The 24,908-nt window shown below is 39.9% G+C and overlaps 2 protein-coding genes across 9 annotated transcripts in view; one reads left to right on the top strand and one right to left on the bottom strand.

The window, feature by feature from the left end:
* The window catches only part of LOC133541281 (hepatocyte growth factor-regulated tyrosine kinase substrate-like), a 31,137-nt gene extending 12,659 nt beyond the window's left edge, over window positions 1–18,478 (top strand). For 2 of the 5 annotated variants that reach the window (XM_061884592.1, XM_061884591.1), the window contains exons 6-20: window positions 1,591–1,643; window positions 1,759–1,827; window positions 1,954–2,078; window positions 3,879–3,991; window positions 4,107–4,213; window positions 4,291–4,386; window positions 4,470–4,508; window positions 4,584–4,748; window positions 5,822–6,035; window positions 9,589–9,761; window positions 9,840–9,980; window positions 10,047–10,227; window positions 11,684–11,823; window positions 11,902–12,084; window positions 17,585–18,478. In XM_061884592.1, coding sequence (XP_061740576.1) covers window positions 1,591–1,643; window positions 1,759–1,827; window positions 1,954–2,078; window positions 3,879–3,991; window positions 4,107–4,213; window positions 4,291–4,386; window positions 4,470–4,508; window positions 4,584–4,748; window positions 5,822–6,035; window positions 9,589–9,761; window positions 9,840–9,980; window positions 10,047–10,227; window positions 11,684–11,823; window positions 11,902–12,084; window positions 17,585–17,740 — 1,955 coding nt within the window. In that variant the 3' untranslated portion in view covers window positions 17,741–18,478. The remainder of the gene's footprint in view (window positions 1–1,590; window positions 1,644–1,758; window positions 1,828–1,953; window positions 2,079–3,878; window positions 3,992–4,106; window positions 4,214–4,290; window positions 4,387–4,469; window positions 4,509–4,583; window positions 4,749–5,821; window positions 6,036–9,588; window positions 9,762–9,839; window positions 9,981–10,046; window positions 10,228–11,683; window positions 11,824–11,901; window positions 12,085–17,584) is intronic. The other 3 variants (XM_061884595.1, XM_061884594.1, XM_061884593.1) reach the window with 3 other exon arrangements.
* The window catches only part of LOC133541283 (MICAL-like protein 1), a 249,806-nt gene that overhangs the window by 104,523 nt on the left and 120,375 nt on the right, over window positions 1–24,908 (bottom strand). The gene's annotated exons all lie outside the window — the stretch shown is intronic.

The raw sequence follows: 24,908 nt of genomic DNA, 5'->3' as shown, positions 1-24,908 counted from the left end.
CCTGAATTGCTGCAGCAATACGGCGTGGCATGGAGTCCACCAGTCTGTTGCACTCCTCAGGTGTTATGAGAGCCCAGCTTGCTTTAATAGTGGCCTTCAGCTCTTCAGCATTGTTGGGTCTGGCATCTGGCATCTTCCGCTTCACAATACCACATAGCTTTTCTATGGGGTTAAGGTCAGGTGAGTTTGCAGGCCAATCAAGAACAGGGATACCATGGTCCTTAAACCAGGTACTGGTAGATTTGGCACTGTGTGCAGGTGCCAAGTCATGTTGGGAAATGAAAACTTCACCTCCATAAAATTGGTCCGCGGCAGGCAGCATAAAGTGTTCTAAAACTTCCTGGTAGACTGCTGCATTGATCCTAGACCTCAGGAAACACAGTGGACCAACACCAGCAGATGACATGGCACCCCAGACCATTACCCATTGTGGAAATTTGACACTGGACTTCAGGCAACGTGGATTCTGTGCCTCTCCTGTCTTCCTCCAGACTCTGGGACCTTGATTTCCAAAGGAGACATAAAATTTACTTTCATCTGAAAACATAACTTTGAACCACTCAGCAGCAGTCCAGTCCTTTTTGTCCTGAGCCCAGGCGAGACGCTTTTAACGTTGTCTCTTATTCAAGAGTGGCTTTACACAAGGAATGCGACAGTTGAAGCCCATATCTTGCATATGTCGGTGCGTGGTGGTTCTTGAAGCACTGACTCCAGCTGCAGTCCACTCTCTGTGGATCTCCCCCACATTTTTTAATCGGCTTTGTTTGACAATCCTCTCCAGGGCGCGGTTATCCCTCTTGCTTGTACACTTTTTTCTACCACATCTTTGTCTTCCTTTCGCCTCTCTATTAATGTGCTTGGACACAGAGCTCTGGGAACATCCACCCTCTTTGGCAATTACCTTTTGTGTCTTGCCCTCCTTCTTTAAAGTATCAATGGTCATCTTTTGGACAGTTGTCAAGTCAGCAGTCTTCCCCATGATTGTGTGTCATACAGAATCAAAACGAGAGACCATTTAAAGGCTTTTCCAGGTGTTTTGAGTTAGTTATCTAATTAGAGTGTGGCACCAGGTGTCTTGAATATCTGACCTTTTCACCATATTCTAATTTTCTGAGATGTTGAATTTAGGGTTTTCATTGGTTGTCAGCTATAATCATCTCCTTTTTGGCAAAAAACACTTGAAATGTATCAGTCTGTTTGGAATGAATGTATACATTCTACAAGTTTGACTTTCTAAATGGAATTAATGAAATAAATAAACTTTTTCATGATATTCTTATAATATGACCAGCACCTGTAGAGTTAAGCGGAGGTAATTTCAGTGAAATTATATTTCAAAACATGCACATTTTGTGAAATATCTGTGTGAGAAGGGAGAGGAGTACCAGTGACGACAAACAGAAGCAGAAGTTGACTGTGACATAGGGAAGCAGTCTGGCAGCCTAGTGCAATCTGAGCAATATAATGCATTAACATTGGCAAGCGAGGCTCTATTTGCAGTACCTAACAATTTCATCATAGGGCTTTCAACTTTACATTTGCCAGTAGAGCTGATGAAAGGTTTTATGATGATTTGTTTGTCTTTTCTAGGTCATGTGTTTCCTGAGTTCAAGGAGAGTGATGCCATGTTTGCAGCCGAGCGTGTAAGTAACATTTTTCTTGCATTGCCTGATTTCCTCTGTGGCAGTATTTATAGTTTGATGGCATGACTGCCAGGACCTCAGTGTCTATAAAAAGAACACATTCGTACCCATTCAGGCCCCAGACTGGGTTGATGCAGAGGAATGCCACCGGTGCAGAGTTCAATTTGGAGTTATGACGAGAAAGGTAGGCGGGGCTTACCTGAAGTGGGACATTGTAAACATTGCAACACTTCCTTCAGTCACACCGAGCAGTGGTGGGTTATGACCCACGAGCACAGCTTGACCTGGATTTGCATTCGCTTTCTTTTAGCACCACTGTCGAGCCTGCGGGCAAATTTTCTGCGGCAAGTGTTCGTCTAAGTGTTCCACCATTCCCAAGTTTGGAATAGAGAAGGAGGTCCGCGTCTGTGAGCCTTGCTTTGAGCTGCTAAACAAGTGAGTGTGCAGTGGTGATTTTACACCTCAGCTTTCTCATGATGGTTTATGTTCATTGTAGATGTATCCAATGTTAAGAATACACTCACTTGCCACAACAATAGTTGACTGAACTTAAGTGCAAGTAATTCTGCTTTTATAAGTCTAAACATGTTATATTTAACTCTGTTTTTTGTCCTCTGTGTCAGCCTAATGTTGTGTGTTCTATAATACCACTTGAGTTTACAACATGAGTCAAAACTGCTGTAAATGACCAACTTTTTCACTATGTAGGGCAGTTGTACTTTTATGGTGCTTCCATACATTCAAGGAGTCCTATTAATGATTTTAATCTACATTTAACATTAGTTTGGATGTATGCTGAGTGTCAGTTCCTAATTGGGTCAGTCCAGGAGGACTGTTAAGATTCTGGACAAATTATACAGAGATCAGCATTTTTTTTTTCATCCAGCGAACCGTCGCAATGATGACGCGCGTGCACTGTCACATTCACTTTAGGTGCCGCTACTACGCATAAAATAAGACATTGGTAGAATGTCATAATCCTCTTAATAAAATCACAAATAAGGAAGGTACACCAGACAAAAGGTCATCACAATGTAACTCGGCAATATTCTCTCAAAAGTCACTAGGCTAGTTTAAAAGGAACTGCACCTTTTTTGGAATTGTGTCTATTGTTCACAATCATTATGTGAGACAGGCAGATAAAAGTTGTTGTTTTTTCACTTGGGTAGCAATGCAGCTAATGGGCGCAATCAATTCTACCACTAAATAACTTTAAAAATGCATTCAAAAACCCTCAGCAATACTTAATTTATGTTCTGTAACCTGTATAATAACTTAGCTGTAGTGACTTTATTGTAGGAGAAAACACTGAGGAACTATTTTTCTATTGAATTTTGTAAAACACACACAAGCGTTTTGTATCCGGAAGGGGTTGTTGCTAGAAGTCAGACGTAGACTGCTACGGAAACGGAAATGAATGTGCAGAAAAATTATCGTATTTTTCGGAGTATAAGTCGCACCTGCTGAAAATGCATAATAAAGAAGGAAAAAAACATATAAGTCGCACTGGAGTGTAAGTCACATTTTTGGGGGGGAAATTTATTTGATAAAAGCCAACAGCAAGAATAGACATTTGAAAGGCAATTTCAAATAAATGAAAAATAGTGAACAACAGGCTGAATAAGTGTAGGTTATATGAGGCATAAATAAGCAACTGCTATGTTAACCTAACATATTATGGTAAGAGTCATTCAAATAACTATAACATATAGAACATGCTATACCTTTACCAAACTATCTGTCACTCCTAATCCATAAATCCCATGAAATCTTATACGTCTAGTCTCTTACGCGAATGAGATAAATAATATTATTTGATATTTTACGGTAATGTGTTAATAAGTTCACACATAAGTCGCACCCCTGGCCAAACTATGAAAAAAACTGCGACTTATAGTCCGAAAAATATTATAAGCCTAATAAACCAGCAAAAATATTAGAAACACACACTGCTGCTTGTATTGACTCTCATCAGATTAAATTAAAGTTAAAATACCACTGATAGTCACACACACACACTCAGTGTGGTGAAATTACCCTCTGCATTTGACCCATCCCCTTGTTCCACCCCCTGGGAGGTGAGGGGAGCAGTGAGCAGCAGTGGTGGCCATGCTCGGGAATCATTTAGGGGATTGAACCCCCAATTCCAACCCTTGATTGCGTACGGAACAAAATGTCAATGTGAATGCTCTTATTTACAAGTTTGTTTCTCCACCCAATCCCCCTCTTTATCAGCCACCCCACCCTCTCTCCTCCACTTAGGAAAGCTGAGGGCAAAGCTCCACCCACCAGCTCTGCCGAGCTGCCCCCTGAGTATCTGACCAGCCCGCTGTCACAGCAGTCGCAAGTAATTCTTTAAAGTTGAGGCTCGCAGGCATCAAAATGGGCAGCCTGCGATAGGATGTACTGTATCCATAATTTGGTGTGATTTATTAGAATGTGTCCTTTTTCTGTCTCTGCATGCCCCCCAGATGCCCCCAAAGAGAGATGAGGCTGCGCTGCAAGAGGAGGAAGAGCTCCAGCTGGCCATCGCCCTCTCCCAAAGCGAGGCGGAGGAGAAAGAGCGAATGGTGAGGATGCATGGCTGCACACTTATTTCCTTTTTACAGAAAATAAGCCTCTTCAAAAGCGAGGTGTGCGTTTGCAGAAACAGAAGAACTTGTACACCGTGTATCCCAAAGCTGACCCCACCCCCATTACTTCTTCCGCACCCCCAGTCAGCACCTTCTACACATCCCCTGTTGTAAGAGCTACCTCACCCCACTTCTTTGCACCCCGTGACCACTTGCCTGTTGACTGACTTTTCTCCCTATCACTTTTTTTTAGAACTCCTCGGCTCCTTCAGCGGAAGATGTTGACCCTGAGGTGAAGGATCCCATCTTCAACAGCTCTTGTTGTCACATTCGACATCAATTTATGATTTTTTTTGTTGTGCTCCAGCTGGCACGTTACCTCAATAGAACATATTGGGAGAAGAAGCAGGAAGAAGCTCGCAAAAGTCCCACCCCCTCAGCCCCTGCTCCTGTGCCATTGGCTGAGCCCCTGTCATCCATCAGTCAGCCTGCAGAAACTTGTGTCCCTGTGCAGCCAGTCAGTATAGTGGAGGTATGAAAATATATATATCATGTTGTGAGGACGGCTCTACCAAGATATTACCGTATTTCCTTGAATTGCCGCCGGGGCGCTAATTAATTTAAAATCTCTTCTCAATCCAGCGTTTACCAAAGGCATGCGGTAAAGGCAAGCATGCGCTAATTATTTTAAAACCTGTTCTCACTCCGTCGCTTACCAAAGGCATGCGGTAAATTTAGGCCTGTGCTTATAAAATTGAGTGTGATGTAAAGATACCATCAAGAAAAGCACATTTATTAAAAAAAACTTTATTATGGTCTTACCTTTACTTATAAATGAAGTCCATGCGCAGCTCCTTCTGATCAAAAGCATCGATAACTTGTTTATAGAAGTCTTCCTTATCTTTCTTCAGTTTTAAAAGTCTCTCTGTCACCAAGGAGATCTTCCTTTATTACCTCCTGCTTCGATTGAAAGTCCAGTTTAGAAAACTGTTTTATTTTACATATGTAATCCTCCATGTTAAAAGTGCAAGCGAAAGGAAAAAATAAACGATCGCTGCTCACTCTTGCTGCTTGTTGTCACTTCTTCTGCAGCCGAGTAGTCGCAAGAAGAATCACTAGCGCCCTCTACCACCAGGACGCAGGAGTCATTTAATGACTCATATTTGACACACGCAGCTACGGTATATTAATAAAAAATAGCTGCTTACTGTTCTTTTTAGCATATTCAATAGCTTGGACCTTAAATCCTACTGAATAGCTCTTAATCTTCTTCCCTTTATGCGATTTCAAATGATTGAAATCAGCCTCCTCCATTTTGAAAATGATGACAGGTGAAGTGTCACTCGTGACGTGACGAGTTTGACCCGGCGGAAATTCCAGACACGCGCTAATAAAAATAATATTTTGCGAAACGAGTTTGACCCGGCGTTAATTCTGAGCCGGCGGTAATGCTAAGCACGCGCTAATTAATTTGCGAAACGAGTTTGACCCGGCATTAATTCTAGGCAGGCGCATACTATATACCCGGCGGCAATTCAAGGAAATACGTTAATGCTCACATAGTACCCCAGAGGTCATAATGTATCCCCACGTGTCGTCCTCCAGCAACAGTACCAGAACGGGGAATCCGAGGAAAACCACGAGCAGTTCCTTAAGGCTCTGCAAAACGCAGTCACCACCTTCCTCAACCGCATGAAGAGCAACCACATGCGCGGGCGCAGCATCACCAACGACAGCGCCGTCCTCTCCCTCTTTCAGTCCATCAACAACATGCACCCGCAGCTGCTGGACATACTCAACCAGCTGGACGAGAAGCGACGTGAGTCTTTGTTTGTTTCCAAAGAGGATTCACCCCCCCATGTATGTCTCAAAGAGGCCTAAGTCAACATTCAATAAGTCAGTTCACCGAGCGATAAAGGAAGGTTAAGTCTGTAACTTTCCCAGCGTCGATAATTGTTGTGACAGGCTGCAAGAGGCGGAGCAGTTACTCTTTGTAACAGCTGCGGGCGTTTGTACTACATGCTCATGAACGGTGATAATGACCCCATTAAATTAAAGTGATCAAAAAGGCATGATTGACAACTGCGCTTCCATAAACTCATGGAAGGACTAGCTGTAGCTTGTTTGCTAGCTGCAGTGCAAACACGAAACTGACAGACAAACGTATTTTTCCCCATTAACAAACATACCCAAGTCTGAACTTTTATAAACATATTACGGTATAAACCAGTAAGGTACAGTGTTCACATTGAACAAAGGCTGCGCTGTCTTGGCACAAAGTCATTGATATAAACTCCACAGTGTCTTATTGAAAGATACAGGAAGTGAACTTGTGTGATGTCATATAAGCAGGAAGTGAACTGAACAGACCACCCGTTTTAGCAATTGTTTAAAAATAATCTTAAACGTTTACAAATTAAACTGGAAGAAGGTAAACATATTTAAACACACAAATACAAATAATGTGGCTTTTATGAAGCCAGAGCAATATTTGATTTTTCCTCTGCCAAGAAAGTATATTGTGTTGCTATTTATTTTAGTGATAAAAAAAAATACAATCTCAATAAAAGGTTTTGGTACTTTTTGAGCACATTAAACAATATTGGAATAATAATGACAACCATAATAATTTTGGTCACAATAACTTTTATTTAGCCATTTTATTTATTATTTTCGTTGTGTCCTCCACCTCCTCCTTAACAGAGACGGAACACTTATGGTTGTGATTCTTTTTCAAGTGCAACATTTTGCTAAGTAAGTATATTTTATTAATATTTGTTTTATTTAACTTGGAGTAAAAGTTTACATTCCAATTACAAAGTTAAAATACACGAGAAATCCAAGTTTATTGCATTTAAAAGAGAATACTTTATTTTACATAACTTATAGTTTAGGGGTGTAATGGTATTATTGATACCGCGATATTGCAATTTCAAAGTCTTCACAATAATACTGAACAAAAACTTAGCATGGTTTTTGTGGTGCTTTAGCGTTGGCCGGCAGTGAAATTAAACTACATCTCCCAGAATCCTCTGCGCAAGGCGGTGCGCATGGAACGACACCATTAGCAGGAAGTGAAATGTTTTTGTAGTAGATGAGACATTTCCTGAAAATTTCATTAAGATGGATCCGTAACTGTTTGAATTATGTTGCTAACAAACAAACCTTGGCGAAAACATAACCTCTTTGGCAGCAGTAAGAAAGCCTGCGTTTTGCAAAGTCAAGTGTGCCACTTTTGTCTCAAGCGTTTCCAAGGCGACAGAGCCAGCTGGTCACGTTGCGCCAAATAGGAGGAAACTGAAAATTTACTTGATAAAATCGGCAATTCATCCATACCATTTTTTACTGCTTCCCTCTTTCAATGTCACGGGGGGCTGGAGCCTAAGCAGCTGCGCTCAGGCAGAAGGACACTCCGGACAAGTCCCCACCTCCATAAAATGTCACCCTGAAAATATATTTAAAGCCAGCAAAGCCAAACATTAGTTTGTGAGGTATTTACATTATTAAAAGTTATGTTAGGTAACTTTTCTAAGAAGCAGCATATTCCAGACTGTTCACTGTGGAGGACACTGCTTCTCTAAGTAAAAGTTGAAGGACACTTTGGTGAAAATTGTTTTACACTGTATGTTTGCATTGTCACTAGGGGTGTAACGGTACACAACAATTTCGGTTCGGTACGTACCTCGGTTTAGAGGTCACGGTTCGGTTCATTTTCGGTACGGTAAGAAAACAACAAAATATAAGTTTTTTGGTTATTTATTTACCAAATTTGTCAACAATGGCTTTATCCTTTTAACATTTGGAACACTATAATAATTCTACCCACGTTAATCCACATTAAACTGCCTCAAGTTGTTGCTTTGATTAAATAAAATGACAAAACCTTTCTTCTACGTATAAAAAGTGCAACATTAAACAGTTTCAAGTCAACTCATCATGCTTAATTTTTACTACAGCATTTGGGAAGCCTGTAGTTGATTTTTATTATGTAAATGTTATATTTTTATCAACATGTGATAGCAGGCACCCTGCCATTCAAAACTAGCCTGCTACATTACTAATGATTAATGTAACTAATGCTTAAATAATAGGAGAGACTATTCATCCCTTGACTTCATGTTAGTTAATGTGAAATAACAGACACACACACACAGCAAAATGAGCTAACGTAACGCTAAAAGCTAATCAGCCTTCACCTCAAGCCAGAACTGCAAGCGAGCTGAGCTGCAGTTTAAGTTTCTAGAAGGTCAACGGGCTCATAGTGATGTTTGTAACAGTTGTGACTGGGAAGTCTTTTTTTTTACAATTTGGGGAGTGTACGATGTCAGCTGCTCACCTGCTAAATACTCGACCCTGAAGCATAGACAACATGCGTTCTGAATACGCACTGCTGATTGGCTTTGTATGTAACCAATCAGATGGTTGTGTGGCCGGGACAATGCTGGGTGCTCACTGCTCAGACAGAGGCAGAAAGCAGAGCAGCTTGTTAAGACTTTAGATTACAAACTCGTTCGATACACCCTCGTACCGAACCGAAACCCCTGTACCAAAACGGTTCAATACAAATACACGTACCCTTACACCCCTAATTGTCACTGTAAGTTATTTTTTAGTATTTGCTTAACCTCTTAAGGCCCAAGCTGTTTGTTTACATGCTTTTTTATTTCTGTTTGCTATTTGGGCTTATTGGACCCTAATTAGAATAAAAACTAAGAATCATCTCTTGATATGAAGTACTTAGTCCATAAATACACTAACGTGTACTTCATGTTTAGTGACATGCTAATTCTTATTTTTCAACTTTTTTTTTCCCCACATTCCATTGTATGTTATACTCTTCTGACACCACCAGATGGCAGTATAAGTGTCCACATAAGCGGCCATAAGACCCCAATTCAGTAGTGCACACCATTTTGGAAATAATAGCTAAAAGATGCTGTCCATGCATGTGGACACTAAGCCTTTAGAGTAAAACAGTGGATGTTCCTGCACTTAAAAATACATGCTTGTAGTAATAAATATGATCTGAACATCTTAGCATTTCGTTTGTGTTCAATTAAAGTAAGTTTGTTTGTCCTAAACATTCCTGCCACTTAATTTTACACTCTACGGCATTTTTTTTTCAGACACATACGACATTAATATTGTACTGTGGCCTTAAAATTGTATTAATATTGTACCGTGAGATGTTGATAGCGTTACATCCCTGCATACAACACATTATTATGTATTATTACATCAGCGGGCAATTTGGGCTCAAATACTATTGCCAATATTATCATTGATCGGCAATAATTTGTAGATGAATATATTGTCGGGCAAAATGTGTTATCGGTCCAGGCCTAGTCTGAAACATTCCTTGGGGTCCGCAGTGTATTACGAAGGGCTGCAGGACAAGCTGGCTCAAGTGCGCGACGCCCGGGCCGCCCTCAATGCCCTCCGGGATGAGCACAGAGAGAAACTGCGTCGTGCCGCAGAGGAGGCAGAGAGGCAAAGGCAGATCCAGCTGGCACAGAAACTGGAAATCATGAGACAGAAGAAGCAGGTATTTACGGCTCCTTAAATAGGTCACCTGTTGGCAGTCTGTTACCATGCTTGGATGTCTTGTATTTGTGTGCCCTAGGAATACCTGGAGATGCAAAGGCAGCTGGCTATTCAGCGCTTGCAAGAGCAAGAAAAGGAACGGCAGATGCGTCTGGAGCAGCAGAAGCACACCATCCAGATGAGAGCTCAGATGCCTGCTTTCTCTCTGCCCTACGCGCAGGTACGCATGCACACCGTTCCAAGTCCCTCACCACATGGCTATAAAATCCACTTTTGTGTCACACAGATGTCACTGCCACCGAACGTAGCAGGAGGGGTGGTGTACCAGCCTGGGGCTCCACCCAGCTACCCGGGCACCTTTAGTCCAGCTGGCTCGGTGGAGGGTTCACCTATGCACAACATCTATATGAACCAGCCCGGCCAGACTGCACCACCACAGTATCAGGCCATGCCCACTGCTGCCACAGGTACCTCAGGCCACAGCTTGTTAATGTTTCCTTAATCCAGTGTTTTTCAACCACTAGTGTGCCATGAGGTACAGTCTGGTGTGCTGTGGGAGTCATGTCATTTCACCTATTTGGGTTAAAAATATTTTTGGCAAACCAGTAATTGTAATCGGCAAATTATGTGCTGTTGTTGTGTGTCGGTGCTGTCTAGAGCTCGGCAGCATAACTCTGTAATACTCTTCCAAATCAGTAGGTAGTTGATTGCTTTGTAAATGTCGGTAACACGCTGTGTGAGACAACAAGGGTTTTTTGTCGTATCTAATGCTTAAACCAAAAATAAACAAAAGGTGAGTGCCGCTAAAAAAAGGTATTGAAACTCAGGGAAAGCTATGCAGAAGTTTGTCTCCTCCAGGCTCGACTACTGCAACACACTTCTGGTCGGGATCCCCAGCAAGAACATTCAGAAGCTGCAGTACATACAGAATAATGCTGCGAGGATCCTAACTCACCAGTCCCTCCATGGAAAGGCCACCCTCTACCTCAAAAAACTGCTAACCCCCAAATCCTCCATACCACACCTCTGCTCCAAACAACCTAACCTCCTCCAACCTCCACTGACATAGCTACAAACTATGGGACACCGGGCTTTCTCCTCTGCTGCTCCCAGTCTGTGGAACGCTCTCCCTGACCACCTGATGGCACCTCAGACTGTGGATGCTTTTAAAAAAGGCTTAAAAACCCATCTTTTTAAAAAAGCATTTTTATAGACTTGCATGCTGGTTCTAGCTATTGGGCTGTTTCTAGTTTTATATTTATTTTTATTACCTTTTTATTATTATTATTATTATTATTACTATTTTTTTACACTGTGGCACTTTGAGGTTTTTTGCTCAACGTAAAGTGTTTTTTACAAATAAAATATATTATGAATTATTATTATTATTATTATTAAGAAAACTAAAACTGAACTGGCTACAAAGAAAACAAAAACAGAATGCTGGATGACAGCAAAGACTTACTGTGGAGCAAAGATGGCGTCCACAAAGTACATCCGAACATGACATGACAATCAACAATGTCCCCACAAAGAAGGATAAAAACAACTTAAATATTTTTGATTGCTAAAACGAAGTAGATGGGGTGAATAGCGTTTAAGGAAGACATGAAACTGCTACAGGAAAAGCCACCAAAATGGGAGCGCCAGACAAGAAGTCTACACACAGGAAAATAGCAAAAAAGTAAAAAATAAGTCAGGGTGTGATGTGACAGGTGGTGACAGTACACCTACTTTGAGACAAGAGCTATAGTCATGCATGCTTGCTTATGCTTTAAAGTCATATCCAACAATTTTCACAACCACTTTTTACTGTCAATATCGGCTACTGAGTTTCATTTTTTCATTATTTCAATTAAAAAAATGTGCCTCGGCTCAAAAATGGTTGAAAAACAGTGCGTTAATCATCGTCTGCTTCTACAGATCCCAACATGGTTAATGCATACATGTATCCACCTGCTGGCGCCAATGGACAACCCGCCCCTCCCCCTGGTCAAGCCCCGCCTACCACTAGTACACCGGCTTACTCCAACTACCAGCCCACTCCTACACAAGGCTACCAGGTGGGGTCCTCAGTAGACTTTCTTCTCAGCACATGCAGATGCGTCATCGCACTAATGGTGGTCCTCCTTGCCACACAGAATGTGGCATCGCAGGCCCAGAGCATGCCCCCCATGTCCCAGGCCGGCCCCACTAACGGTATGAGCTACATGGGCTACCAGCCGTACAGCATGCAGAATATGATCGCGGCACTGCCGGGGCAGGACCCCAACATGGCCCAACAACAGTCGTACATGTCTGCTCAGCAGCCCATGTATCACCAGGTCAGTCATACAACTTGACAGCTTTTTTTCATATTGTACTATTATAAACACTTTCCAATGTGCCTTGGTGGTCACCCAATAGTGTATTGTCCAAAATCTTGCTAAATGCTGGAACTAAGTGAGTTAAGTGGTTTTAGTAAGCATCACACACAATAACATAACATGAGGAAGTGCTACAGAAAGACCCAAATGTTAGCAACACCAGCATAGATAGGTTAGCACTGTAGCTCACATAGCTTACAGTTACATGCATAGACATCTTAGAAGTAGACGCAGCTTTAGCTGCTGTGACGTGAGAAATTGGGCCGCCATCTTGAAGTGGTGATGAGCAGCCTAAACTGACAGTTGACAGGTAGAAAACTAAGATGCTAAACTGACTGTTGACAGGTAGAAAACAAAGATGCTAAACTGACACTTGACAGGTAGAAAACAAAGATGCTAAACTGACAGTTGACAGGTAGAAAACTAAGATGCTAAACTGACAGTTGACAGGTAGAAAACTAAGATTCTAACCTGACAGTTGACAGGTAGAAAACTAAGATGCTAAACTGACAGTTGACAGGTAGAAAACAAAGATGCTAAACTGACAGTTGACAGGTAGAAAACAAAGATGCTAAACAGACAGTTGACAGGTAGTAAACAAAGAGGCTAAACTGATAGTTGACAGGTAGAAAACAAAGATGCTAAACTGACAGTTGACAGGTAGAAAACAAAGATGCTAAACTGACAGTTGACAGGTAGAAAACAAAGATGCTAAACTGACTGTTGACAGGTAGAAAACAAAGATGCAAAACTGACAGTTGACAGGTAGAAAACAAAGATGCTAGACTGACAGTTGACAGGTACAAAATAAAGATGCTAAACTGACAGTTGACAGGTAGAAAACTAAGATGCTAAACTGACAGTTGACAGGTAGAAAACTAAGATGCTAAACTGACTGTTGACAGGTAGAAAACAAAGATGCTAAACTGACACTTGACAGGTAGAAAACAAAGATGCTAAACTGACAGTTGACAGGTAGAAAACTAAGATGCTAAACTGACAGTTGACAGGTAGAAAACTAAGATTCTAACCTGACAGTTGACAGGTAGAAAACTAAGATGCTAAACTGACGGTTGACAGGTAGAAAACAAAGATGCTAAACTGACAGTTGACAGGTAGAAAACAAAGATGCTAAACTGACAGTTGACAGGTAGAAAACAAAGCTGCTAAACTGATAGTTGACAGGTAGAAAACAAAGATGCTAAACTGACAGTTGACAGGTAGAAAACAAAGATGCTAAACTGACACTTGACAGGTAGAAAACTAAGATGCTAAACTGACAGTTGACAGGTAGAAAACTAAGATGCTAAACTGACAGTTGACAGGTAGAAAACAAAGATGCTAAACTGACAGTTGACAGGTAGAAAACAAAGATGCTAAACTGACAGTTGACAGGTAGAAAACAAAGATGCTAAACTGACAGTTGACAGGTAGAAAACAAAGATGCTAAACTGACAGTTGACAGGTAGAAAACAAAGATGCTAAACTGACACTTGACAGGTAGAAAACAAAGATGCTAAACTGACACTTGACAGGTAGAAAACTAAGTTGCTAAACTGACACTTGACAGGTAGAAAACAAAGATGCTAAACTGACACTTGACAGGTAGAAAACAAAGATGCTAAACTGACAGTTGACAGGTAGAAAACTAAGATGCTAAACTGACAGTTGACAGGTAGAAAACAAAGATGCTGTTCAGCATTTTCCTGCTCAAATGAGCAGACTGTTGAAAATAGGAATCGGGAGATTACTTTGCACAAGTAAGATTTGACATGAACGTACTATTGGTTGTATTTTGTGAAAAGAATACTAGCACAGAGTTGAGAAGGAGCAAAGATCTTCAATAGTACTGACATCCTAGCCGCTAGCAAACAAGAGTATGACCTGTATAGAATTGCTTGTCAATGAAATTAATTACATTTAAAAATGTCATACTTGAATAACATAATAGTTGAAATAAATGATGAAGACAAAGATTGTAAAAGCCCACAGGAGTAAAGGTTAGGAACACAGTCCAGATTGTGTAAGGTGAGGCTAATATATGTTAGCTAACTAGACAATCTATACAGTATTACACAAGTCTAAATTTAGTCCAGCTTTTCCAACCCAATTTTGTGTAGCCCACCTTCGTGAAATGTGTGGGCTTTTATCCAAAGCGACGTACATAAAAAATCATATAAAACAATCACTGTAAACATGATCATTTAAGTGAAGAATGTAATACAAAATATCAATACAAAGTATCAAGATAGATTGAACTCATCAACAGAGATACAGTCTATAGGTCCCTAAGATATAGAGATATTTAATGTTGTTTATGTAGGATACACGCATGTATATATAACCTAATCATATTGTTTTTTTAATTTAAAAATAGCTGACTGTTTTTTTCTTTTCTCTAGGATTATATTCCCAGTTTTGATTTTAGATGTCTGGTCATTTATAGAATATAAGAATATTATTTTACTGTTAAGCAAACTATGAATAATAAAACATGTGTCCTTCATCATAATTACACGTATGAGAAAAAAGGAGGTGAAAATGAGTGGTATTGAGTGAGGTAAGATGAATGACAGTTCATTGCTCCTGACTAATGAAATGCACTGAGTGGAGCGGATCACCACTCCAATATGGCCGCCCCGCCTCTCGTCAGCGCCAGTAGGCAGTAACGCTCCATGCTGCGTACCCTTATAACATGTACATGGTCACATGGTAATAGCATCATCCTGCTAGGTTGTCCTACTGTCTTAAACAACTGTTCAAACTTCCATGTCTGTAGATGACACTGGATAGATGGCAACTTGTGTAGTGAAGCTTTTGTTTTGAATCTAGCTGTTGTCTGTGAAATGGTGGACTATACATAGAGCTGCTTCATCTAGCACAGGAGTCACCAACACGGTGCCCGCAGGCACCAGGTGGCCCGTAAGGACCAGATGAGTCGCCCGCTGGCCTGTTCTAAAAATAGCTCAAATAGCAGCACTTACCAGTGAGCTGCCTCTATTTTTTTAAATTGTATTTATTTACTAGCAAGCTGGTTTTGCTTTGCTGGACATTTTTAATCCTAAGAGAGACAAAACTCAAATAGAATTTGAAAATCCAAGAAAATATTTTAAAGACTTGGTCTTCACTTGTTTAAATAAATTCATTTAGTTTTTTTACTTTGCTTCTTATAACTTTCAGAAAGACAATTTTAGAGAAAAAATACAACCTTAAAAATGATTTTAGGATTTTTAAACTTTTTACCTTTTAAATTCCTTCCTCTTCTTTCCTGACAATTTAAATCAATGTTCAAGTAAACTCATTTTTTTTATTGTAAAGAATAATAAACAAATTTTAATTAATTCTTCATTTTAGCTTCTGTTTTTTTCGACGAAGAATATTTGTGAAATATTTCTTCAAACTTATTGTGATTAAAATTCCAAAAAATTATTTGTCTTTGTTAGAAATATAGCTTGGTCCAATTTGTTATATATTCTAACAAAGTGCAGTTTGGATTTTAACCTATTTAAAACATGTCATCAAAATTCTAAAATAAATCTTAATCACGAAAAATTACTAACGATGTTACATGAATTATTTTTTTTATTTTTTCCAAAAGATTCGAATTAGCTATTTTTTCTCTTTTTTTTGTGGTTGAATTTTGAATTTTAAAGAGTCGAAATATATTTATAAAAATATTTATCTGTTTCTATATATATATATATATATTTATTGTGAGAAATCATTAAGATGATCAGTGTTTCCACAAAGACAGGTATAATTAATTATTAATAATAACAGAGTTTAAGGTAAATTAAGCAAATTGGCTATTTCTGGCAATTTATTTAAGTGTGTATCAAACTGGTAGCCCTTGGCATTAATCAGTACCCAAGAAGTAGCTCTTGCTTTCAAAAAGGTTGGTGACCCCTGCTCTAGCATGTCTTTGAGAAAGATGGGTTTTCTTTCATCACCTCATGAAAACTTTGACAGTAAAAAGTGAGCGTTTCTTCTCTGTAAAGTGGAGCAAAGAAGTGTGGCAGATCATGCATTAAAGGGGAACATTATCACAATTTCAAAAGGGTTAAAACCAATAAAAATCAGTTCCCAGTGGCTTATTTTATTTTTTGAAGTTTTTTTTCAAAATTTTACCCGTCCCGGAATATCCCTACAAAAAGCTTTAAAATGCCTTATTTTCGCTATCTGCGAAGACACTCTCCATTTTCCTGTGACGTCACATAGCGATGCCAATACAAACAACGTGGCGGTTGCCACAGCAAGATATAGTGACATTAGCTCAGATTCAGACTCAGATTTCAGCGGCTTAAGCGATTCAACAGATTACGCATTTATTGAAACAGATGGTTGGAGTATGGAGGCAGATAGCGAAAACGAAATTGAAGAAGAAACTGAAGCTATTGAGCGAATAGCTATTGACGCTACTCGGCAATGTCTGCGTTAGCATCGCCGGTAAAATGTGCAGCCCAACGATCGGAGGTTTCGCATCTTGTGACACTGGATCAACTTAAATCCGTCGATTGGTAAGTATTTGTTGGCATTAAATGTGGGTGGAAAGAAACACTGGATGTAAATATAGTTTCAAATGTACATACAGCTAGCCTAAATAGCATGTTAGCATCGATTAGCTGGCAGTCACGCCGCGACCAATTAGCACATAAGTCAACAACATCAACAAAACTCACCTTTGTGGTTTCTTTGACTTTATCGTTGGAATGTCCTGAGCAAGACACTTCACCCTTGCTCCTGATGGGTGCTGGTTAGCGCCTTGCATGGCAGCTCCCTCCATCAGTGTGTGAATGTGTGTGTGAATGGGTGAATGTGGAAGTAGTGTCAAAGCGCTTTGAGTACCTTGAAGGTAGAAAAGCGCTATACAAGTACAACCCATTTATCATTTATTTATTTATTTATAAATGCATCTGCAGGTTATCCATACATCTCTGTGCCATGTCTGCCTTAGCATCGCTGTTAAATAGCATGTTAGCATCGATTAGCACACTGTGCTAATCGATGCACATTCTACGTAAATCAACTTGAATCCGTCCCACCCTACGACAACACACTGACGAGGCATGATGTCTCCAAGGTATGGAAAAGAGTCGAAAAAAAGTGTAAAATAACAGAGCTGATTTGACTCGATGTGTATAATGTGTTTGAGAAAATGGCCGATTGACTACCTAGATGACGTCACGTTCTGACGTCATCGTTCCGAGAGCGATAAATAGAAAGGCGTTTATTTCGCCAAAATTCACCCATTTAGAGTTCGGAAATCGTTTAAAAAAATATATGGTCTTTTTTCTGCACCATCAAGGTATATATTGACACTTACATAGGTCTGCTGATAATGTTCCCCTTTAAGTGCTTAGAAACAGCATCTCGGGACGCATTTTACTGTTAGAACATCATTAAAAAGTCAATTTTGCGTGATCATTCAAATGGTACTCTCTGGTCTTGTCGCTCCCAGGTGGCTCCCTCTGGTGGACCTCAGCAGCCTGCACCACCACCGCCGCCACCACCACCACCGCAGCAGCAGCAGCAGCAGCAGCAGCAGCAGCAGCAGCAGCAACCCCTTCAGGTGGTGGCTGGCAGTGTGGAGGCGCAGCTCATCTCTTTTGACTGAAAGCTGCTTGACTTGTGATCAGGTTGTGACACACTACTCAACCCCCTCCTTTTCCCTCCTCGCTGCCATGTTGTGTCGCAATGTTCAAAATGGTCATTATCTTACTGTGTCAACCCGGAGAGTGTAACACTGCATCTTCCTCTCTCCGCCCACCTTTATATTTGTCCCTGAAATTGATTAGCTGAAGCTTACAACTATTCAGTGCTCCTAATAATGTTTAAGAAACAAAAAGACAGAACATTCTTTCTTTTTTTAAAGGCGAAACAGGCATGTTGATTTTTAATGGCAGCCCTGTCTGAACACTTCATTTGACTGGCTGGAAGAATGTGTGCTGGGTGTGTGGAAGGTAAGGAAGCACAGTCCAAGGTGTGGGAGAAATAGCACTAACTTACCATCGCCATCACAGTTGTAGCGTAATATAGTCTCATCTTTTCTTTATTTATTGTGAATTGGCTTTATTATCATGGTTGGGCAATTGAAGTCAAACAGCTTATATAGTACTTTTTCCATCATCAAAATGACATCCTTCAACCTGTAATGATGGGCTAATGGCCACCATTCCGTGCATGTGGACACATGGAAAAAGGCTTTGATTAAAGGCTGCATGTATTTATCAGTGAGCTTATATCTCTAACGCCTTCAGTTGTGATTTACTTTACATCCATCATAGTTCTCTGTTGTGACTTCAAAAGGTCATTTTAAATTTATATTTAATAAAGATCTGGTTCTTAATGTCCACTCACTGCAGTCTTGTTCCTTTTTATTCCCCAGAGGAAAGAACACGCTTTATTTTCATGTGAAGATGAGGCATTTGTAGTATTCTTCCGTCTCGATCTTAAAAAGAAAAATATATGGAAGTGGCTGAGGAGAGGGAAGTCTGGGCTTCCCAGATATAAGTTAGAACAACACACTACTTTGTATTATATTGTAGTTTGTACCTTCCATTACGTGTCTTACTGAAAGATATAAGTTAGAACTATACACTACTTTTTATTATAAATGTTGTAGTTTTTACCTTCCATAACGTGTCTACTGACAGATATAAATTAGAACAACACACTACTTTGTATTATATTGTAGTTTGTACCTTCCATAACGTGTCTTACTGAAAGATATAAGTTAGAACTATACACTACTTTGTATTATAAATGTTGTAGTTTTTACCTTCCATAACGTGTCTACTGACAGATATAAATTAGAACAACACACTACTTTGTATTATATTGTAGTTTTACCTTCCATACCGTGTCTACTGACAGATATAAGTTAGAACTATACACTACTTTGTATTATAAATGTTGTAGTTTTTACCTTCCACAACGTGTCTACTGACAGATAGGAAGTAGTGTCAAAGCGCTTTGAGTGCCTTGAAGGTAGAAAAGCGCTATACAAGTACAACCTATTTATTTATTTATCATTTATATAAGTTAGAACTATACACTACTTTGTATTTTAAATGTTGTAGTTGTTATCTTCCATAACGTGTCTACTGACAGATATAAGTTAGAACTATACACTACTTTGTATCATAAATGTTGTAGTTTTTATGTTCCATAACGTGTCTACTGACATATAAGTTAGAATGAAAATACATGGGTACGGCTAGTAGCTATTATTAGCAAACAGATGGACCTACCAACTCGGTGCATAAAAAGTGCAGATGGCCTTAAAACACAACAGTTAGACACCATATTTAAGTACCCAAAATAAAGACTCGACATACAAATGGATTGAACTTTCACAGTATCATGTTAGACCCGCTCGACATCCATTGCTTTCGGTCCCCTAGAGGGGGGTTTGCCCACATTTGAGGTTCTCTCCAAGGTTTCTCATAGTCAGCATTGTCACTGGTGTCCCACTGGGTGTGAATTCTCCCTGCCCACTGGGTGTGAGTTTTCCTTGTCCTTATGTGGGTTCTTCCGAGGATGTCATAGTCGTAATGGTTTGTACAGTCCTTTGAGACATTTGTGATTTAGGGATATATAAATAAACATTGATTGATTGATTGAAAGAAATTGAATTGGAGCAGAAACATAGGAGGAAACGGGATTAAAACCCGATGCTAACCGCCCATTGAAAATACATGGGTACGGCTAGTAGCTACTATTAGCAAACAGATAGACTTACCAAGTCGGCGTAATATCTTAACATCGACACACTCTCTCGTCGCAACTCGGCCCTGATGGTCAGCACCTATAAGTTTACAATTAGTTGTAAAATGTTGGGACGGTTGTTTTTACAATATGCAGGGGAAATTGCAAACTTCCTGTTGATTTTTGCTGGGGATAAAATGTAGGTCTAAGTGAGACCTACATAGAGGTTTTTGTTTCATGTCTCTACGACATTCCTACTGAAAGTTATAGGCAGTTTTGTCTGTGTTTAATTCCTAGGGGGCGCTAGAGCGCAATTTTGAGTTTCGGGTTTAGGTTTTTTGATTAGATGGCAATTTTCGCCAGTCCTGATGTGTGTGCCCAGTTTGGTGAGTTTTGAAGAATGTTAAGGGGGTCAAATTACAGCTCAAAGAAGCAAAGGTGAATTGCAAACTTCCTGTCGATTTTTGTTGAAGGATGTCAGTGTATAAAATCTAGGTCTAAGTGAGACCTACATAGAGGTTTTTGTTTCATGTTGCTACGACATTCCCACTGGACGTTACAGGCAGTTTTGTCTGTGTTTTCTTCCAAGGGGGCGCTAGAGCGCAATTTTGAGTTTTGGGGTTAGGTTTTTTTTTTTAAATCTCAATGTTCGCCAGTCCTGATGTGTGTGTCAAATTTGGTGAGTTTTGAAGCATGTTAACGGGGTCAAAAAACAGCTCAAAGCTGCGGAATAATAATAAAGAATAAAACGCTAGAAATTCAATAGGGTCCTCTGTCCCAAAGGGACATTTGCTCCTTGGTGCTTCCTTGTATTGATGATATTATGCCACTTACCACCCTCTGCATACGCATCCTGATCCCACTCTCTATTCTTGTCTGGCACAATATGACTTCAAAGTTGGGATGATTTAGCTCATGGGTCTTTGAGGTTCTGCAGGAGATTGTGAAACTTTTGGCAAAGACTTTGGTAATATATTATAGCACGTATTTAATTTTTTCACAGATGTAGATGTCTTCAAATATATATTAACATTGATCCAACACACTGTACTGATACATGTGCTGTTGACAAAAGACTGGACACCCATATTAGCCATGAATTCTTTACCTATTTTTTGACAATCGCAATGGACCATCATTAAAGATAGTTAGTATTAATAATGTATGTGAAAGTTAGAATGGTCACTGAGGAGAAGAGGAGGTAGTAAATGATGTCTAGCCTGGGACAATATTTTGCCTGAAAGACAACAGAGGTTAAAGAAGGTATGGTAGACAAACTGCACATCACCAACAGATGAAGTAAGCATGATCAAGGGCCCTTTTTTCCCATTGTGAGTCATATAAATGTCTTATTTGGTTCCATGCAGTCAGGCAGGCTATTCCTTGTGCAGTCCGTGTAGTTAGCTGTGGAGCAATTGACAAACGTGATGTGGTACACCATCGGTCAGAGAGAAAACATTTGAGTTCTCTTTTTGTTTCAATTAGTCTTAAGTGGAAAATGTATGATAGTCGAATGAGAAGACAAAAAGCACAACAAATGCCTTAAGATCACTTTGTCATTAAGACAAAAAGTGACTAACTTGGTACAATCAAGACACTGGTGTTTGGAACCAGAATGTATTTGTCACTGATTCTGTTCATAACTTTTATGGACAGAATTTTTGGGCGCCGTCAGGGCGTTGAGGGGATCTGGTTTGGTGGCTGCAGGATTAGGTCTCTGCTTTTTGCAGATGATGTGGTCCTGGTGGCTTCATCTGGCCGGGATCTTCAGCTCTCACTGGATCAGTTCGCAGCCGAGAATCAGCACCTCCAAGTCCGAGTCCATGGTTCTCACCCGGAAAAGGGTGGAAAGCCATCTCCGGGTTGGGGAGGAGACCAGTGCTGTAGAGCTTTACAGCGAGAACTGGGAACACATTCATTCATTCACTCACTCCACATTCTTAGAGTGATGGTGCCATGGAGTTATAATAATAATAACGATAATAATAGTCATTTTATTTCAAGACCCAGGGGAATCCATATCACAGAAGGAAAAACATACAATGATCCATCCATCCATTTTCTACCGTTTATTCCCTTCAGGGTGGCAGGGGGCGCTGGAGCCAATCCCAACTACAATCGGGCGGAAGGCAGCGTACACCCTGGACAAGTCGCCACCTCATCGCAGGGCCAACACAGATAGACAGACGACATTCACACTCACATTCACCATTTAGTGTTGCCAATCAACCTATCCCAACAACGATAAAACAAAAGAAATTCAAGCAGAAATAAATTAAATAAAAACTTACATATACACTATATATATATATATATATATATATATATATATATATAGTGAGAGTAAAAAGTATTTGATCCCTTGCTGATTTTGTTGGTTTGCCCACTAATAAAGACATGATCATTCTATACTTTTAATGGTAGATGTATTTAAACATGGTGAGATAGAATATCAAAAAGAAAATCCAGAAAATAACTTTAAGGAATATATTTTAATTGATTTGTATTTCATTGAGGGAAAAAAGTATTTGATCCCCTAGTGTGCATTAGGATTTCTGGCTTCCACAGAGCAGTTAGACACTCCCAATCAACTTGGGAATTGAAGACACCTGTTCTAACTAATCACCTGTATAAAAGACACCTGATCAGAGACTCAGACAGATTCCAAGCTCTCCAACATGGGTAAGACAAAAGAACTCTCTCAGGACCTCAGACACAGGATTGTTGACCTGCACAAATCTGGAATGGGCTACAAAAACATTAGCAAGATGTTGGGAATCAAAGTAACAACCATTGGTGCAACTGTTAAAAAATGTAAAAAGTATAACAGACCTCGATTTGGTGCTCCACAGAAGATTTCACCTGGTGGGGTTGCAATGATCATGAGAACTGTGAGAAATGGTCCTGCAAGCACTCAGCAGGAGTTAGTGAATGACCTCAAGGCAGCTGGGACCACAGTCACCAGGAAAACAGTTGGCAACACTTTGCCACGGAATGGGTTAAAATCCTGCAGTGCCCGAAAGGTACCCCTGCTTAAGAAGTGGAGGCCCGCCCAAAGTATGCCAATGATCACCTCAAAGATGCACAAAGTGATTGGGAGAAGGTTCTATGGTCAGACCAGACCAAAATGGAACTATTTGGCCTAAACTCTACACGTCGTGTGTGGAGAAATAAAAATGCTGCCTATGACCCAAAGAACACTGTGGCCACCATCAAGCATGGAGGTGGAAGCATTATGTTTTGGGGGTGTTTCTCTGCCAAGGGCACAGGGCTACTACACCGCATCAGTGGGAAGATGGATGGAGCCATGTACCGTGCAGTCTTGAGGGACAACCTCCTCCCCTCTGCCAGGAAACTGAAGATGGACCGTGGTTGGGTCTTCCAACATGACAACCATCCAAAGCATACAGCAAAGGCAACAAAGGAGTGGCTCAAGAAGAACCATATTAAGGTCCTGGAGTGGCCCAGCCAGTCTCCGGACCTCAATCCTATTGAAAATCTATGGAGGGAGCTGAAGGTCCGAGTTGCCAAGCGACAGCCCACCAACCTGAATGATCTGGAGAGGATCTGCAAAGAAGAGTGGGCCCAACTTCCCCCTGATATGTGTGCTAACCTTGTGGTCAACTACCACAAACGTCTGACCGCTGTGCTTGCAAACAAAGGCTTTGCCACCAAGTATTAACTGCTTTTGTCTAGAGGGATCAAATACTTATTTCCCTCAATGAAATACAAATGAATTAAAATATACTCTTGAAAGTTATTTTCTGGATTTTCCTTTTGATATTCTGTCCCTCCATGTTTAAATACATCTACCATTAAAAGTATAGAATGATCATGTCTTTATTAGTGGGCAAACCAACAAATTCAGCAAGGGATCAAATACTTTTTACTCTCACTGTATATATATATATATATATATATATATATATATATATATATGGCCCTGTGATGAAGTAGGCACCAGCGCAACCCCAAAGGGAATAAGCGGTAGGAAATGTGTATATATAGATATATATATATTTTTTTTTAATTATTATTTTTTTTTAAATACAACAAAAAAAAAAGCTTCATTGGGAACATGTGTGTTACAATATGATTGAGGTGTTGATACTCCAGCACAGGCCTGGGCAATTGTTTTGACTCAGGGGCCTCATTTAGAGAAAAAAATGTGTCTGGGGGCCGGTATATCTATTTTTAGGAACACTAATACAAAACCTCACAATAATGTCTGATTGAATGCTAAAAACAGTATGACAGACCGCCTTAAAAAACAGAATTTTGCATTTTACTATAAAGGGTAAAACACTGAATATTGACAAAATATGAACGTCACACCCCTTTTCCATCCACACATTTTACAATCAAGTGAAACACAACAAAAACGCAACAAACAGTGAAATATGAACATAAAGGGTACGAATTAAACCCACCTACAATCTGATATATCTGATATTTGCTGAATTCCCCCCAGGGATTAATAAAGTACTTTCTATTCTATATATCACTAAGCTTTAGAACTTTGTTGTGAAATGCTTCCCGCCCACACTGCTTGGTGCCTCTTCTGAGCTGCTGTGACTCACATTACCATAGTAACTAATTAGATGACCATAGTAACTAATTAGATGACCATAGTAACTAATTAGATGAGCATAGTAACTAATTAGATGACCATAGTAACTAATTAGATGAGCATAGTAACCAATTAGATGAGCATAGTAACTAATTAGATGACCATAGTAACTAATTAGATGACCATAGTAACTAATTAGATGAGCATAGTAACCAATTAGATGAGCATAGTAACTAATTAGATGACCATAGTAACTAATTAGATGACCATAGTAACTAATTAGATGACCATAGTAAGTAATTAGATGACCATAGTAACTCATTAGATGACCATAGTAAGTAATTACATGAGCATAGTAACTAATTAGATGAGCATAGTAACTAATTAGATTCCCATAGTAACTAATTAGATGACCATAGTAACTAATTAGATGACCATAGTAAGTAATTAGATGACCATAGTAACTCATTAGATGACCATAGTAAGTAATTACATGAGCATAGTA

Source organism: Nerophis ophidion, linkage group LG23 (genome assembly GCF_033978795.1).
Source record: "Nerophis ophidion isolate RoL-2023_Sa linkage group LG23, RoL_Noph_v1.0, whole genome shotgun sequence".
NCBI lineage: Eukaryota > Metazoa > Chordata > Actinopteri > Syngnathiformes > Syngnathidae > Nerophis > Nerophis ophidion.
The sequence above is the reverse complement of the archived record's forward strand: the minus strand, read 5'-3'. Positions and strand labels throughout refer to the sequence as shown.